Source organism: Balearica regulorum, chromosome 19, assembly GCF_011004875.1.
Source record: "Balearica regulorum gibbericeps isolate bBalReg1 chromosome 19, bBalReg1.pri, whole genome shotgun sequence".
NCBI lineage: Eukaryota > Metazoa > Chordata > Aves > Gruiformes > Gruidae > Balearica > Balearica regulorum.
Genome location: NC_046202.1, coordinates 4,705,431 through 4,719,036, shown reverse-complemented (window position 1 = coordinate 4,719,036; position 13,606 = coordinate 4,705,431). Strand labels below are relative to the sequence as shown.

The 13,606-nt window shown below is 41.2% G+C and overlaps 1 protein-coding gene across 1 annotated transcript in view; it reads left to right on the top strand.

Annotated features, from left to right (window-relative positions):
* The window catches only part of ITGAE (integrin subunit alpha E), a 33,812-nt gene that overhangs the window by 12,133 nt on the left and 8,073 nt on the right, over window positions 1-13,606 (top strand). The window contains exons 10-27 of the mRNA XM_075771165.1: window positions 396-531; window positions 1,151-1,264; window positions 1,528-1,649; window positions 2,659-2,810; window positions 3,205-3,358; window positions 3,888-4,038; window positions 4,122-4,189; window positions 5,002-5,137; window positions 6,166-6,296; window positions 6,835-6,975; window positions 7,918-8,139; window positions 8,546-8,676; window positions 9,609-9,742; window positions 9,859-10,007; window positions 10,565-10,693; window positions 12,047-12,117; window positions 12,808-12,943; window positions 13,231-13,332. Of these exons, the coding sequence (XP_075627280.1) occupies window positions 396-531; window positions 1,151-1,264; window positions 1,528-1,649; window positions 2,659-2,810; window positions 3,205-3,358; window positions 3,888-4,038; window positions 4,122-4,189; window positions 5,002-5,137; window positions 6,166-6,296; window positions 6,835-6,975; window positions 7,918-8,139; window positions 8,546-8,676; window positions 9,609-9,742; window positions 9,859-10,007; window positions 10,565-10,693; window positions 12,047-12,117; window positions 12,808-12,943; window positions 13,231-13,332 (2,379 nt within the window). The remainder of the gene's footprint in view (window positions 1-395; window positions 532-1,150; window positions 1,265-1,527; window positions 1,650-2,658; window positions 2,811-3,204; window positions 3,359-3,887; window positions 4,039-4,121; window positions 4,190-5,001; window positions 5,138-6,165; window positions 6,297-6,834; window positions 6,976-7,917; window positions 8,140-8,545; window positions 8,677-9,608; window positions 9,743-9,858; window positions 10,008-10,564; window positions 10,694-12,046; window positions 12,118-12,807; window positions 12,944-13,230; window positions 13,333-13,606) is intronic.

Below are 13,606 nucleotides of genomic sequence, written 5' to 3'. Positions count from 1 at the left end.
GTCTGCTCTTATGCTTTAGCAATGGGTGGAAGAAAAAGTAGTCATGCATTAGACATGCAGGGTGTCCAACCTGAGATGCCCGGGCTCCCTCAATTCACCCAGGCCTCCATCTTCTTGATGCCAGAGAGCCTATTTTGGATGAGGTTAAGGAATATGTCCTAGAATGAAAGATGCTTGTTGTATATGTCTTGTGGATCTAGAGCTTTTATTAGCTTGTTTTTGCAAATAAGGGCTTTCTATGGCATCTAGGATCAGGGTTGCTTTACCAAGCTTTCAGAAAACTCCCTCTCTTTTCAGGGCTTTCAGGTTTTTATTGCTAGTTTGGGAATCTGTTGGGTTTTTTGTCTGTGTACGAAACATGTTCAATCTCCCCGTCTGATGGCTTTTCTCCCTAGATTGGAGAGTTCATTAGAAACCAGTGGGTCCCAGAAGAGTTGCAGAATGTTGGAAGTGAATGGTTCGTGCTGTCCACATATGAAGATTTTGACAGTTTCCTTTCAGAGTTGGAGAGAGAGACCCTGAAGGATTCAGGTAGAAGAAATCTGACTCCTGACACATCTATCTTCTCTGTAGCTTATAGAGTGGATCTGTGATGGTGGGTAGTTTCATTGCTCAAGGAATGTAAATACATCTCCAGATCTTAGCCTGTTCTTGTAGTCACTTGCCCAGCAACAGCAAAACAAATAAAAGTGATTTCTGTTACGCTAGTAACAGTCCTCCTCAGCCAACCAACCACGAGGACAAGAGATCATATTCTGTATCTGTGACCTGCAGCCATAACGTCAGTATGAACAGAGAGACGGGCTGCAATAGGTGCTTTACAATACACACATTTACTGCATGGCCAGTGTTTCTGTTGTGAAACAGAAACTTCTGGGTGTGCTCAGAGCAGTTTACTTCTGTTGAACTATAGCTGTAGTTTTAAGATGGAGTCCTGACCCCCATGGCCTCCTAAATTCCCAAATACTTCCATAGCACCTGTAGTCTTGCGCCTGACAGCAATTCCTGACTGCAGGAATGAGGAAGAGTCCAGCTGCCAGGCAGCAAGGTGCAGGAACACTGCATAGGCAAGAATGCAAGGTTTTCATTCACCTTTTGCTTTCTCTCCCACTGCCCTGTCATCTTTGCTCAAACTTGTTTCCTGTTTCAGCTGAAAATATTCCAACTGATGCACCAGAGCACAGAAACACTAATGACAGTGGTGACAGCAAGCTGCCTTCCTGGGTGGAGGAGGACAAAGAAGAGGAGGAGGAAAATGGCTTGCGTACGTGGCGAAGTATCTTTTAACAGAATCATGCCATGGACTGTCATGGACTGACAAAGTCTGGGGAGTTGCTGTACCATGAGCTGCCAGACCGGAGCTGTGGCTCATGCTGAAATGACAGTTGAGCAGTCTTGGTGCAGTTCATTTGCTTGTTTGAGTGAGATTACGTGTGCTTTGATCGATAACACTGGATAAAGAACTTGGTCCTGACCAAAACTCTGATTGCCGCCTTCTCTTTCCTTTACTTTTCATATCCTGGGCAGCTTCTGGAACAGAGATTGCTTTTATTCTGGATGGATCAGGGAGCATCGAGCCAGAGGATTTTGAAAGAGCGAAAGCGTTTATCCACAAGATGATGAAAACACTGTATAAGAAGTGCTTTGAGGTACTCTCTACTCTCTTTAGCAGCCTAAAGATGTGCTGTGCTTTATTTAAGCTGCCTCTTCACCAGAATTTGGGACTATGCAGGTTTGTTTCCATTAGTATTTTCACAACTTGCATGTATTCTCAACATAATGTTGCTTACATCTTAGCAGTACATTCCCAGTCTTGATCCCAAGAACACTGTAAATATAAAAAGTCTGATTTCTATGCTCACAAATCTGTAGCTCTGCCACACTGCCACGCTTGGAGCCCAGCAAGCGCCTTGTAAGGTGACAGTCACGACTTTCTTTTGGTTTTCTGTCTCTATTCCTGTATTGTAACTTCTGTACCTGCAATCACAGAAGCACCAGTTAGACTGCCTCTTCAGCCGTGCACCTTACCAGTCTTGTTAGCTCCAGTCACGTATTCTGCACAAAGGTACTCTACTGCTTCCTCTGCTGAGGCTAAGAAGTGTGATCCGCACACTGACTTTAGGAAAGTCTCTACCTCTCAAATGCTCCAAGTGCCAGCATATTTTAACTTGTTATTTGCATAGTGGAAGAAAGAAACGTTAGGTTATGTGTTATGCAAATACAAAATGAAGAAATGGTCCCATTCTCCAGAGTGTCTTTGATAATCAGATCATCATGGAATAGGAGCACTCCAAGGAAAGACAGTGTGCAGCAGGGAGCAATGAAAGAACAATTCAGTGATTTCACAGATAATCCCCTCTGCAACCTGCACATGGGCCAAACACAGCAGGAAAATGCAAGGACTTAAAAACAAATCAGTATTTCCCAAAACAATTTTTCTCTCTGTGCTGATGGTGCTTTCATTTTCCTCAGCTATTATGTACTTACAGCAATCTCTGTGTCTGCACTGGACATATTTAAGAGCCAGTTTCTCGTGAACAAAATCTTCCTTTCTGCATAGTCTGGCTACTCTTTCTGTGGGATTTCTGTTGCAGAGAACACTCTTTATCTGAATCAACAGTTGTCACAAGCAGGTGCTTATCTGCTCCTTCCTTCCAGTGCAATTTTGCAGTGGTACAGTATGGGTTTGAAATCAGAACTGAGTTTGACCTGCGAGAAAACTGGGATCCTCGTGCCACCCTCCAGAAAGTACTTGATATTGTACAGGTGTGCAATGTGACAAAAACAGCATCTGCCATGCAGCATGTCCTGTAAGTAACAAAAAAAAGAGCCCAAGAAATGAAGGGGATGAATTTCTGGGGCATTTTATGAGTAAGGGAGGGGGACTTCTATGGAACTCAGGTCCTGAAAGCAGTCATTTATTTGGCAATGGTTGAGTGGCAGGCAGCAGTTCCTGTGCCATGTTTTAGAGGGTTATAAAAGCCAGCTGTTGGTGCCTAATTCTTGGTGTGGGGGTGCTCAGGAAGCAATAGAAAGGGAGACAGCACCTGGTATTTTTAAGATGTGTGAATATCAAAGAAATTCTCTTACCTCCTTGCTGTGACTGTTAGTCCCAAGTGCTTAATTCAACAGGACTCTTCCTTCTGTCCCAAGGAGAGAAGCTTCAACTTTCCTCCCAAGTTCTTTGTTTTGATGTTTTACCAGGGATTCTATCTTCACCGAAAGTCACGGGTCCCACAAGGATGCAGCCAAGGTCATGATTGTGCTTACAGATGGGGAAATACTCCTGGATGAAATGAACTTGACAACAGTGATAAATTCACCCAAAATGGCAGGAATTGAGCGTTATGCCATTGGGGTGAGTTGGAAATGTACTTGGATCATGTCTTCCTTCCATTTCTTGGTAGCACCAGGGGCAGAGGAAAGGAGAAACTGATCCATGCATGGTTCCAGTAAATAAGGAATAATGTGTGTGTTAGTTTGTCAACGAGGCTTTGTCCTGAAGTCTGAAGTTTGGTTTCAGACATGCTATATGTCTTCTGAAATAATCTTTCTGCTATCTCTTTTCATTCTTTCAGGACAGGAAAATGTTCAATTTTATGATGTCTTGTAATTTATTTATTTTCAAAATTAATTGTAGGGTACAACAAAGGTATATACACCAAATACAGCACCAGCCAGTTACATGAAGAGGTTTTGTAAAGGTTTGGCTCCAGGAGACACTGAGCCTGTCCAGTTCATTGACTGCCAAAGCAATTGCTGTTTCTGGGTTTACACATAGTGGCTGAAGCTAAGGTTTTTACCACCACAGACTGTCAAATGAAGTAGCTGGGGGTAAGGAGACTCTAAAGCTTGCTTCTTTTGATTGATTTGCATCTCTTCTGCAGGTGGGAGATGCCTTCAAAAAACCAAAGGCCCTAAATGAATTGCGCCTAATTGCATCTGGTCCAGATGACACTAATGTATTTCAGGTGACCAATTATTCAGCATTAGATGGGCTGCTCTCAACCCTGCAGCAGAGTATTACTGGTATAGAAGGTAAACAGCAATCTTTCTATTTCATTACTACCTTTTGAGAAATAAGGAGAAAATGGCTTACCCTGTTTCTGTTGCATCCTCAGGTATGCAGGGTGATGCTCTGGAATATGAGCTTGCACAAGCTGGTTTCAATGTGCAAATCTTGGATAAGGTAAGTGTTCTGCATCTAACCCTGCTAAATGGTTGTGTGCTGTGCTGCTGCTTCAGCACTCTTGTATCTGTGCTTCATACAAGTATCCTTCAGATACTTGTAAGGATTCAGGAGGTCTCCCAAAAGAAATGATGGTGATACAAGAGTGTGAGACCGATGTAATCAAATCTCCTTTGCAAACTACTGCTTGCTTTGAATGTGTCACATAAGCAAAAATAGCACTTTTATATAGTCAGTTAGTAATGAATTTTCTTTTAGGATGGGATTTATCTCACGTGACCCCTGTTCTAACCACTGGATCCTTTTTATTCCACTGGACAAAAGAACTATCTCCAGCTGACAGCTTTGATTTTACTGGCAGTTACATTTCCAGTGCACAAGCTGGGGGCTCCATCATGCTGCAAACAAAATAATTCTGCTCTTTCAGAATCCTCTGGCTTAAAACCTTGGTCCACCTAGGGCAAGAATGATCTCTGTCCTTGCCAGGAGGGGAAAACAGTGGCTTCTGAGGAGGCTAATTAACATTCAGAAGCCTTGGCTGCAAGGACAACACTGATTCAGTTTTGCAAAGAAACCTCGTGTAGTGAGCTGGGAGATGTGCAGCTCAGCTGCTTCTCTGATGCTGGGTAGTCACCTTGTTGGTCTTCAGTATCTGGCAGCAGCTGGTAGAAGTGCCCAAGCTAGAGAGTCCAGGAAAGAGTGCATGACTTGTAAGCCAGAAAACATTGCTCCTTTCTAAACCGCTTTGTGGAGCGCTAGAGGCATTTGCCCTGTGTTCATCTCTTCTAATTTGCAGTATGTTACTTCTGCAGCAAGTCTTAATGTTTGGTGCAGTGGGGGCCTTTGACTGGTCTGGTGGAATTCTGCTGTATGATCTGGCAACCAAGACAGCTGTTTTCCTGAATGAATCTAAAGAAGAAGCCAAAAAAGCAAAATACAGTTACCTAGGTAATCAGCTTACCTCGCTCTGAGATCAAATGACAACCTGACTGCAGTTTTGCTTAGTTTGTTTGTGTTCAGTAGAGTGTGCCGACACTGACAGCATTTACCTGAAGACGTGGCTGCTACCTCCTGCAGCATCTTACTGGATTTTGAGTATTTTCTCTAGCAGGGAGAGAGATTCTGATGCAAACACTGTCTGTCTCCTTATTGTCAGGAAGACATGACTTGCTTTCTCCTATGAGTTTTGATGCCTTGTGGTATTATTTTGTTAACACACGCCATTTGGTTTCACTGTGTAAGAGTACTTGCAATGAAGGGCATTTCTGAGAGCTGATAAGGATAAATATTTCACTTGTTAGTGTCTGGAGAAGAAATAGCTTGTGAATCATTGTGAATCAATACTGTTCTTGGCTTGGTGACAAATAAAGCCTTACTTATTCCCCCCAGTGCTTTGTAGCATCATGAGCCCTGAATCTTCCAACTGTAGCTTTGGCCTTAAGGTCTTACCAGGTAACATGAGGTGCTGTGGACTGTGTCAGGATAATCCTTCTCCCGTTACCGCCCCATTACAGATCTCTTTTTGCTTTCGATACAGAGTATAGTGTTTTCTTCACTTTTGTGAAGGGTGACAAACCTTCCAGCTTGCAGACATAATAATTAAAAAGAAAAAAGTGTATATGTTGGATAATCACTCAGGAACTGTGACAAATGCTAAGAAAAGTCATCAAGAGTTCACGCATGTTTTTCAGAGCAGTAATTTATTTTATTATCCTACAAGCTGCTAAGAGAGGAAAACCTCAGCTTTGCTGGCTTTTCCCTCAGAAAAGTTACCTGCTATTTCCTAATCAATATTTTTATGAGATGCTCTGTAATCAAAACCACGGGCCACAACAACTTGACATGGTGCGAACTCTTGGATCTCACTGAATGTGTAGGTCTGTGTCTCAGACCAAACTGTGGGCTTTTTCCTTCAGTCATAGAGAGTGCAGTAGTGCTAATGTACACTATTTTTGCTTCTTGTGTGAATGCACCAGGGTACAGTGTGGCAGTGGTACGCACAGAATACGGGCCCTTGTACGTGGCTGGAGCTCCACGGCACAGCATGAGAGGGAAGGTGTTGGTGTTTCAGGATGGCCGTTTAAAACAAACCCTGCAAGGAGAACAGGTACTGTGCTTCACTCACCCCAGGGCAGGTGGGTCAGTAGGGGTCAAGTGGGCTGCACACATCTCGTTTCATCAAACAGCAGCTGTATTTTCTCCTCCAGACACACTTACACCCTTTACACAACCGTCCCATTTAGCCAGATGTGGATTAGAGAGTCCTGTTTGCTCCATAATGCTTTGGGAATGTTGTAAGAAATCATGAAATTTGGAAAAAAGACTGGGAAGAAATTGAGTTAAATAGGGTGTGCTATATTTATGTTCTGTTCTTATGGCTCATGGGGAAAGAGGTCATTAACTGTGGTATTCTTTTTCCGCTGTCAAATTGTTGAATAATGATTTTGTTACTGCTAAACTGGTTGCAGGATCTGTCCCTGAGGATGGCTGTAATAAAATAAATAATAGGGAAACGATCCACATATAAGTAGATATGTGATGTTTTGTTCTAAAAATTGCCTTACTGCTGCAAAGGACACTAATTCTACAAAGCTATATATAGAGAATTCCAGTGAAAGAGCTGCTTGTCTTTTTCTGGAGCACAGGTTGGCTCTTATTTTGGATCTGAGCTCTGCCCACTTGATGTGAACCATGATGGGGTGACAGATCTTCTCCTTGTTGGAGCTCCATTTTATCACATTCGAGGGGAAGAAGGAAGGGTTTACGTCTATCGCCTGGAGACAGAGGTAAAAACACTGGTAGCGTAAACACTCCATGTTGGGGCTTTTCCAACCATGCCTAAGTAGTGACAAATAAAACATTCCTCCTTTGTGCTCTCACTGAATGTGCTCTCCCTGTATGGTAGAGGACTGCAGGATGAAGCCAGCGGTCCTGTCTTAGTCGTTAGAATATAAAAAATAAACAACTAAAGAAATTAAACCATTCTGTACCCAAGGTATGCTCTTACCACAGTGTGATAAAATCATGTCTTTCGCCTGTACGTAGGCAGTTGGTGCAGACCTTGCTCTGCCAAGCAGTGTTCTTTGCAATAAACATGTGCATGAGTAGCTGCTAAAAGCTTGCTTCCTGTGACTTGTAGAAAACAAAACATTTTGTGGGCCCAGCTACAGTCCCCGTTACACAATATACAGGATATAAGTTAATTGCATCATTTTGAATGAGAAGTGAAGTTTTAACAGCAGACCAGGAGAAAACCCTCTTTGGTGCACTGCTAAAATTTGCTCAGAGCACATATATGATAGCTGGAAGCAGAAAACAAGAGTCTGGGCATCTGTTAGAATTCAAATAACGTGCACCCTCTTGTGGCTTATTTCTGTAATAGGGTGGAGAACGTGGGATGGTTTGTGTTGTGAATCAGGTTGGGGATCAACTCAATCCACTATTGATTTAAGAAAAGACAGTGCTTCAGTGTGTCCGCTTGCATAGGGCTGTCCAGAGACACTACTTCTGTGGGAGAGTTTGCATGCTCTCAATGCAGAAGGATCAAGCTTTTGTTGTGAGAGTCAGCTGGTGTCTTGAACTTATTACATTGTTTAAGGCTTTATCGTTCACTTTTAAGTGTTATAAGTGTGCAGTACCTTTTTTCTTTTTTTTTTTTTTTTTCCCCATGTAAGAGCTACTCATTCTACGTTTGCTATAAATGCATTTCCTTCTTGGATGTGTTTCAGACTGGTTCATTCACCATGGAAGGCCACTTAAACGTGCAGGTGACCTCTCCTTTTGCGAGGTTTGGGTTTACACTGGCCAGCATTGGAGACATCAATGGGGATGGATACGAGGATATTGCAGTTGGAGCCCCCCTTGAAGATCAGCTTTTAGAGAGTTCCTCTTTTGGCAGCATTTACATCTTTAATGGTGATAAAGACAAGATCAGGAGCTCTTTTTCTCAAGTATGTGTCTTGTTGGGAATTGCCTCCACTATCCCTTGAGAGGGAAAAGCTCGTGTTTTTGTAGCAAGAGGCTGGGAGGAAGGACTTCCGCATTTCATTTGCATCGACGGGCGAGAAATTTGCAGGTGTCAGATGGTTTATGTGACTCCACAGATTTCTGCAGCAGAGCTGCTCCTTAATTGTAATTATTCACCTGTGCGTATGTGAAGGAGCTGTATTTAGGTGCTGCCTATAACACAGCATAGCTTTTTGCAGCCTGCCCATCCATTACAGGAAGTTAAGAGTCAGTATTTTGCATCTCACAAGTGTTACAAATTCATCTTTACAGCAGCCTCATGAAAAGAAATTTTCCAAAGGGCAAGAGAGAGATCCTGACATGTTTGTTGATGTTCCCCCCTGCTTTTAGAGAGTAAAAGCCTCTGAAATTTCTTCAGGACTCCAGTATTTTGGACAATCCATTGATGGTGGCTTTGATTGCACTAACGACGGCCTCCAAGATATTACAGTAGGATCACTGGAGAATGTGGTTGTGCTCCGGTAGGTAATGAGTGCTACATTTTAGTATGCTGGGGAAATGCTTCAAAGACATATATAGAATCTGTGTTCCAAGCACCTGTGTAATGCTTCTATTTGTAATTCAGCATCAGAGGGACATCAAAAAATATTTCCCAGTGCTAGAAATCATATAAAATGTAAAGCCTTTAGTTCAAGTTGCAAAGGCTTCTGCCTTTGTATGTCTAAAGCTTTGGACAAGTATGAAAGAGGTTGCGGATGCCCCATCCCTGGAAGTGTTTAAGACCAGGTTGGATGAGGCTTTGGGCAACTGGTCTAGTGGAGGGTGTCTCTGCCTGCAGCAGGGGGGTTGGAACTAGATGATCTTTAAGGTCCCTTCCAACCCAAACCATTCTATGATTCTATGATAGTGAACCTGAACTGATTAACATAGATCTAGGTCTTAAGAAGGCCTTCATGTCTGCAGTTCAGCACTGAGAACGCAGGTCATTTAGACCAAAAGATAATTGGACAGACCGTACATCATTTTTAATTAGACATCTGGTAGTCGAGTGACCCGTGGAGTTCACAAAGTCTAAGACATGGCAGACAGGTTTGATTTTGTTCTTGCACGTTGTATTTGAAAACAAATTGTAGATAAAGAGAGAATTTGAACAGCTAGATAATGCATTTATCTAATGGAAACATAAACACTGTGTTTAATTCTGAAACTCTAGTCATATGGGTGTATTTTGGCTGTCTGTTCCTTAAGACTCTTGGGATTTTGTATGTTCTGAACGTTCCCAGCAGAAACTGGAACTTCTGTAAATAGGCCAGCTTGGGCCAGGTGAAATACCATGGAAATACTGCGCAGTTCTTATTCTTGCTGCCAGGCTTTCTTAAAACATTTTTTCTGTAATGTTTCAGTTTAAGAATTTATATTTGATTCTGTTCCTTATCTGTTCTTCACTGACTAGCTCAAGACCAGTTGTCCACTTTCTCACCAGCATGAGCTTCAACCCTGAGAAAATCCTAACTTTACAAAATAACAGCATTGTTACAGCAAAACTATGTTTCGATACAATCTCAGCTTTACCAGTGTCTCGTCAAGGTAATAAATGGAAATTGTGATCAGATTGAAATTTACAGTCCTACACTGTCCTCGGAAACTTGACACTGAGGACAATTTCTGGTACATCTAACAAAGGATTCTGAAAAATCTTGCAGTGTTTTCACAGTTATACATTCTCTACACGGTGGACTTAGATGTGAAAATGGCAAAGAGGAGAGTACAGTTTGAAGATCAGAACACCACAACGAGTGGGAAGCTGTTGGTCAGCAAGCACATGTGCTCTCAGCTGCAGCTTTACTTGCTGGTAGGCGATGTTGGTCAGACTTATTACAGAAAGAAGGGTTAAAAGGACAGGATTCTCTAACAGAATCTGCATCATGATGGGTCTTTCTTGAAATACAAAATTACTGCAATGGGGTGGGGTTTTCTCAGTATTAGACTTTACAGCTGAGGCAGGAAATGGGTCATGTGCCGTTTCGGTTTGTATTGCTGTAAATCAAACTCCTGTCCTTTTGTGTGCATGTAAAGTATTTCTAATCCTAGAATTGTAGGAAAGGCATAAAGGTCTACAGGATTAAAGCAAACATAAGGAAACTGTTTTTCCCAATGCATAACTGAATCACCAAACACATTATCCAGGGGATGTCAGGGGAGCCAAATGTATAAAATGATCCAAAAAAACATTCGACAAGTTTATGGTCCACTGAAGGCTATTAAACATAGCAGCCCAAAGAAGACGTCTGAGCCAGAAGGTCCCTAAATATGTCAGATGGTAGAAGCTGGAACAGAGATGACGTGTGAAGACTTTTGCATTTTAATGCTCAGATATTTTTCCAACTTCTTGTTCTTCCTTTCTTGTAGCCATGTGACTTTGACTGTTTTTCCAGCATTTTTCTGAGAGTAAAACACAAGCTCTATGAGAAAAATGATAACACGGAGTTTGCTGTTCCTGTGCTGGATAGATACAAGCCATCAGAAATGCATTTTCAGGTAATAAACCACTAGCAAAGAACTTTCTCTCTTTCCAGGATGCAAAGCTTTTACTATTAAAAATTAAATAAATCAAATTGTGGTTTTCTTAGCCTTTGCATGTCATCTTCTGCCCTCTGCTCCCTTTCTAATTAGCAATACTGGTTTCTGGGTAGACTTTAGGCCCAGGTTTCCCCCAAACAGATACTCGTATCTTGTTAAGAGAATCTCATCTCTAAGGTCCAACCTCAGATCTGCTAAAAAAATAGCTTTACTTTTGACCATGACATTTCTCCTATGCCTCTGTATAAAATGAGTTTAGATGCTACCTGGGGAGGAGGCAGATAGTTCGTGTGTTTTGTGAAGTACTTTTCAGATACTGAGCTCTACATTGGAACTTAGATTAAGACTTATTATTTGAATGGTGTATTTGGTAGTAACAACTCTACAATCTTCTGATGATGTCTTTTTAAAAACAATGAAGATCATGTGTATATATATTTTTAGTTTGTTTTAGTTGTTGGCTGCAAACTTCTAATAAAGGTTAAGTTTGATCTCCTCTCTTGCAGTTTAGTTAGGATTACTACAAGCTAGTCTAGCTCTTTTTCACAGTTAGTCTGAAATCCAAATCACAGCTTCTGAAAAAGTTCCACAAAGCTCTGCAGAGAGGCAGGAGTCTGTACCACAATTCAATATTTAATTAGCTGTCCATAAAGCATAGGACAGAGAAGTTAGGACAACATTTAGCACTAAGTAGTAATGAACACTAATTACTGTAGGCACAGTTCTCTTAGGGATTATGATGTTGATGGTACATTTATTTCTTAAGAATAATTAATGAGATTCTTAAGTGTTGGTCAACATTGCTTAGTACTTGTGCACCCAACAGCTAATTAGTAATTTTCATTGAACTTCTCCAGAAATGTCAGCCACAGACAGTAGATTTTTATTGGTAAATAAAACTATTGCTAAAGGACGTAACCTTATCTCCACAAAATAGTGTGTCTATAAGCTGGCACAGCATACAAACATATTTATATGAGAAAAACATATCATCTCTGGAAAATAAATTAATATTATTGCCCTCTGGCAATCTAGGGGTAAACAACTGGCTTTTCTTTAACAAGACCTTGTCCCCAGTGAAGACTTTTCATATTATTGCTAATAGACCTTCTCCTGGGAGTTGAATTACAAAACATCATCAGTTTAGGACTGACCCATGACTAGAGGGTCTTTCGTTTCCAACTTCTCCTTAATTGAAGCCATGGGAATGGTTTTCAGAGAATGTATGTGTATATGTAAAGATATTCTGAATCTGTTACCTTAGAAAAATTAAGACTGTTAAAATCTGACTTAATCTGTGTTTGCTTTCAGTTGCCTTACAAGAAGGACTGCGACAACAAGACCGTCTGTATTGCTCATTTAACTTTGACAAGTCAGATTCAGTGAGTCACAGTAGTTATGTTATCCAGATTTTGCATTTAGCATTCATATAAAATGTCATCTTTGTGCATAAGACATTTTCTTCAAATTCTCAGACAAGATTTGCTGTCCCTTTGTATACATTACTTTCCATCCAATTCATCCTTTCCCTAACATCCCATTCATACACTGCTATAACTGTATGCCTCCATGGGCGTTGCTGGGCTGTTCTAGGAAATCTCAGAGGAAAGACCAGGGTTTAAACAACTAGAGTCATCCTAAAATCACAATTCTGGCATTTAATTGTGAACATGTGATTGTGTTGTAGGCTGATGCACAGCACAGCACTACAGCAGAGTTGCTCAGTTTACAAAGCCTTGGCCAAAACGGTAGGCACCACTTCATTTAAAAATTTACCCTGGATAGTCACAGAAAAGCTAATCAAGCGTAACAATGCTTAAAGTCTACCCTGATATAAACCAGAAATGATAAAATGTTACATAAAGTTTGGAGATGACTGCCTTCGATATTAAGAAGGAAGCACTTTCCTACACAGCCTTAAGAATATTGAATAATTAATTGGGCTATTGCATTATCCTGTGTGTGAAAGCATTTGGAGGGACTAATTGCCAGAACCAGAATGCTTCAGGCCTCTTAATAAATAACCCTTAGAAATTACATGTCACTCATCTCATTTTTCTGTCTGCTTCTAGAAAGGAATTAGTGGTGGGCCACACTAAAGAAGTGACCATGAATGTTTCACTAATGAACAGTGGAGATGACTCGTACATGACAACTATGGTCTTGAACTATCCTAAAAGCCTACTTTTTAAGAAGGTGACTGTTGAGGTAAGATGGTAGAACAACTCTTCAGCTAGCAGCAGGCTGCTGAAAGAAAACCCAGTGCAGACTGCTATTCATTTACTACCTAAATAAATCTTGAAGTACAAGGAAGGGAAGGAGCATTTCAGTTGCTAGAACCAGAGCCTGAATAGTGGATTTATCTGATTTAAGACTCCTAAGCTTTTATTGGGCTATTTGTACCTAATTCGTTTTATGGGAGCAGATGCAGACTGAGCTGAATTTCCCAGTCTGTTATTATTCAGCATTAAAGAGCATTCCTATTCTGTTGGCAGCAATCCTCTCCTGCTATTCACTGCGGGCAACCGATACCATTAACTTCTCTAGTCTCATCCTGTAACTGCAGTATTGGGCATCCAGTATTCAAGAAGACAACTGTAAGTGGAGATCATTATTTTCACTTTTCCCCTACCTCTAAATGATAGTTTGAGTAGCTGCTCTTGCACCCTCTATCTCTACAATTAGGCCAGAGCCTCCATTCTTTCAAATTCAGCTTATAGCTGGTGTGCATTTTCTCAAGGCAAAAGATAATTTTTATATGCCTGCGCTTCATGTCTAATTTCTCCTGAAGGGAATGATGAGCAGAAAATACATTAGCCATCATATTTTAACAGTACCCTAGTGAGTTAAAGAGTACATACAGGGTAATCG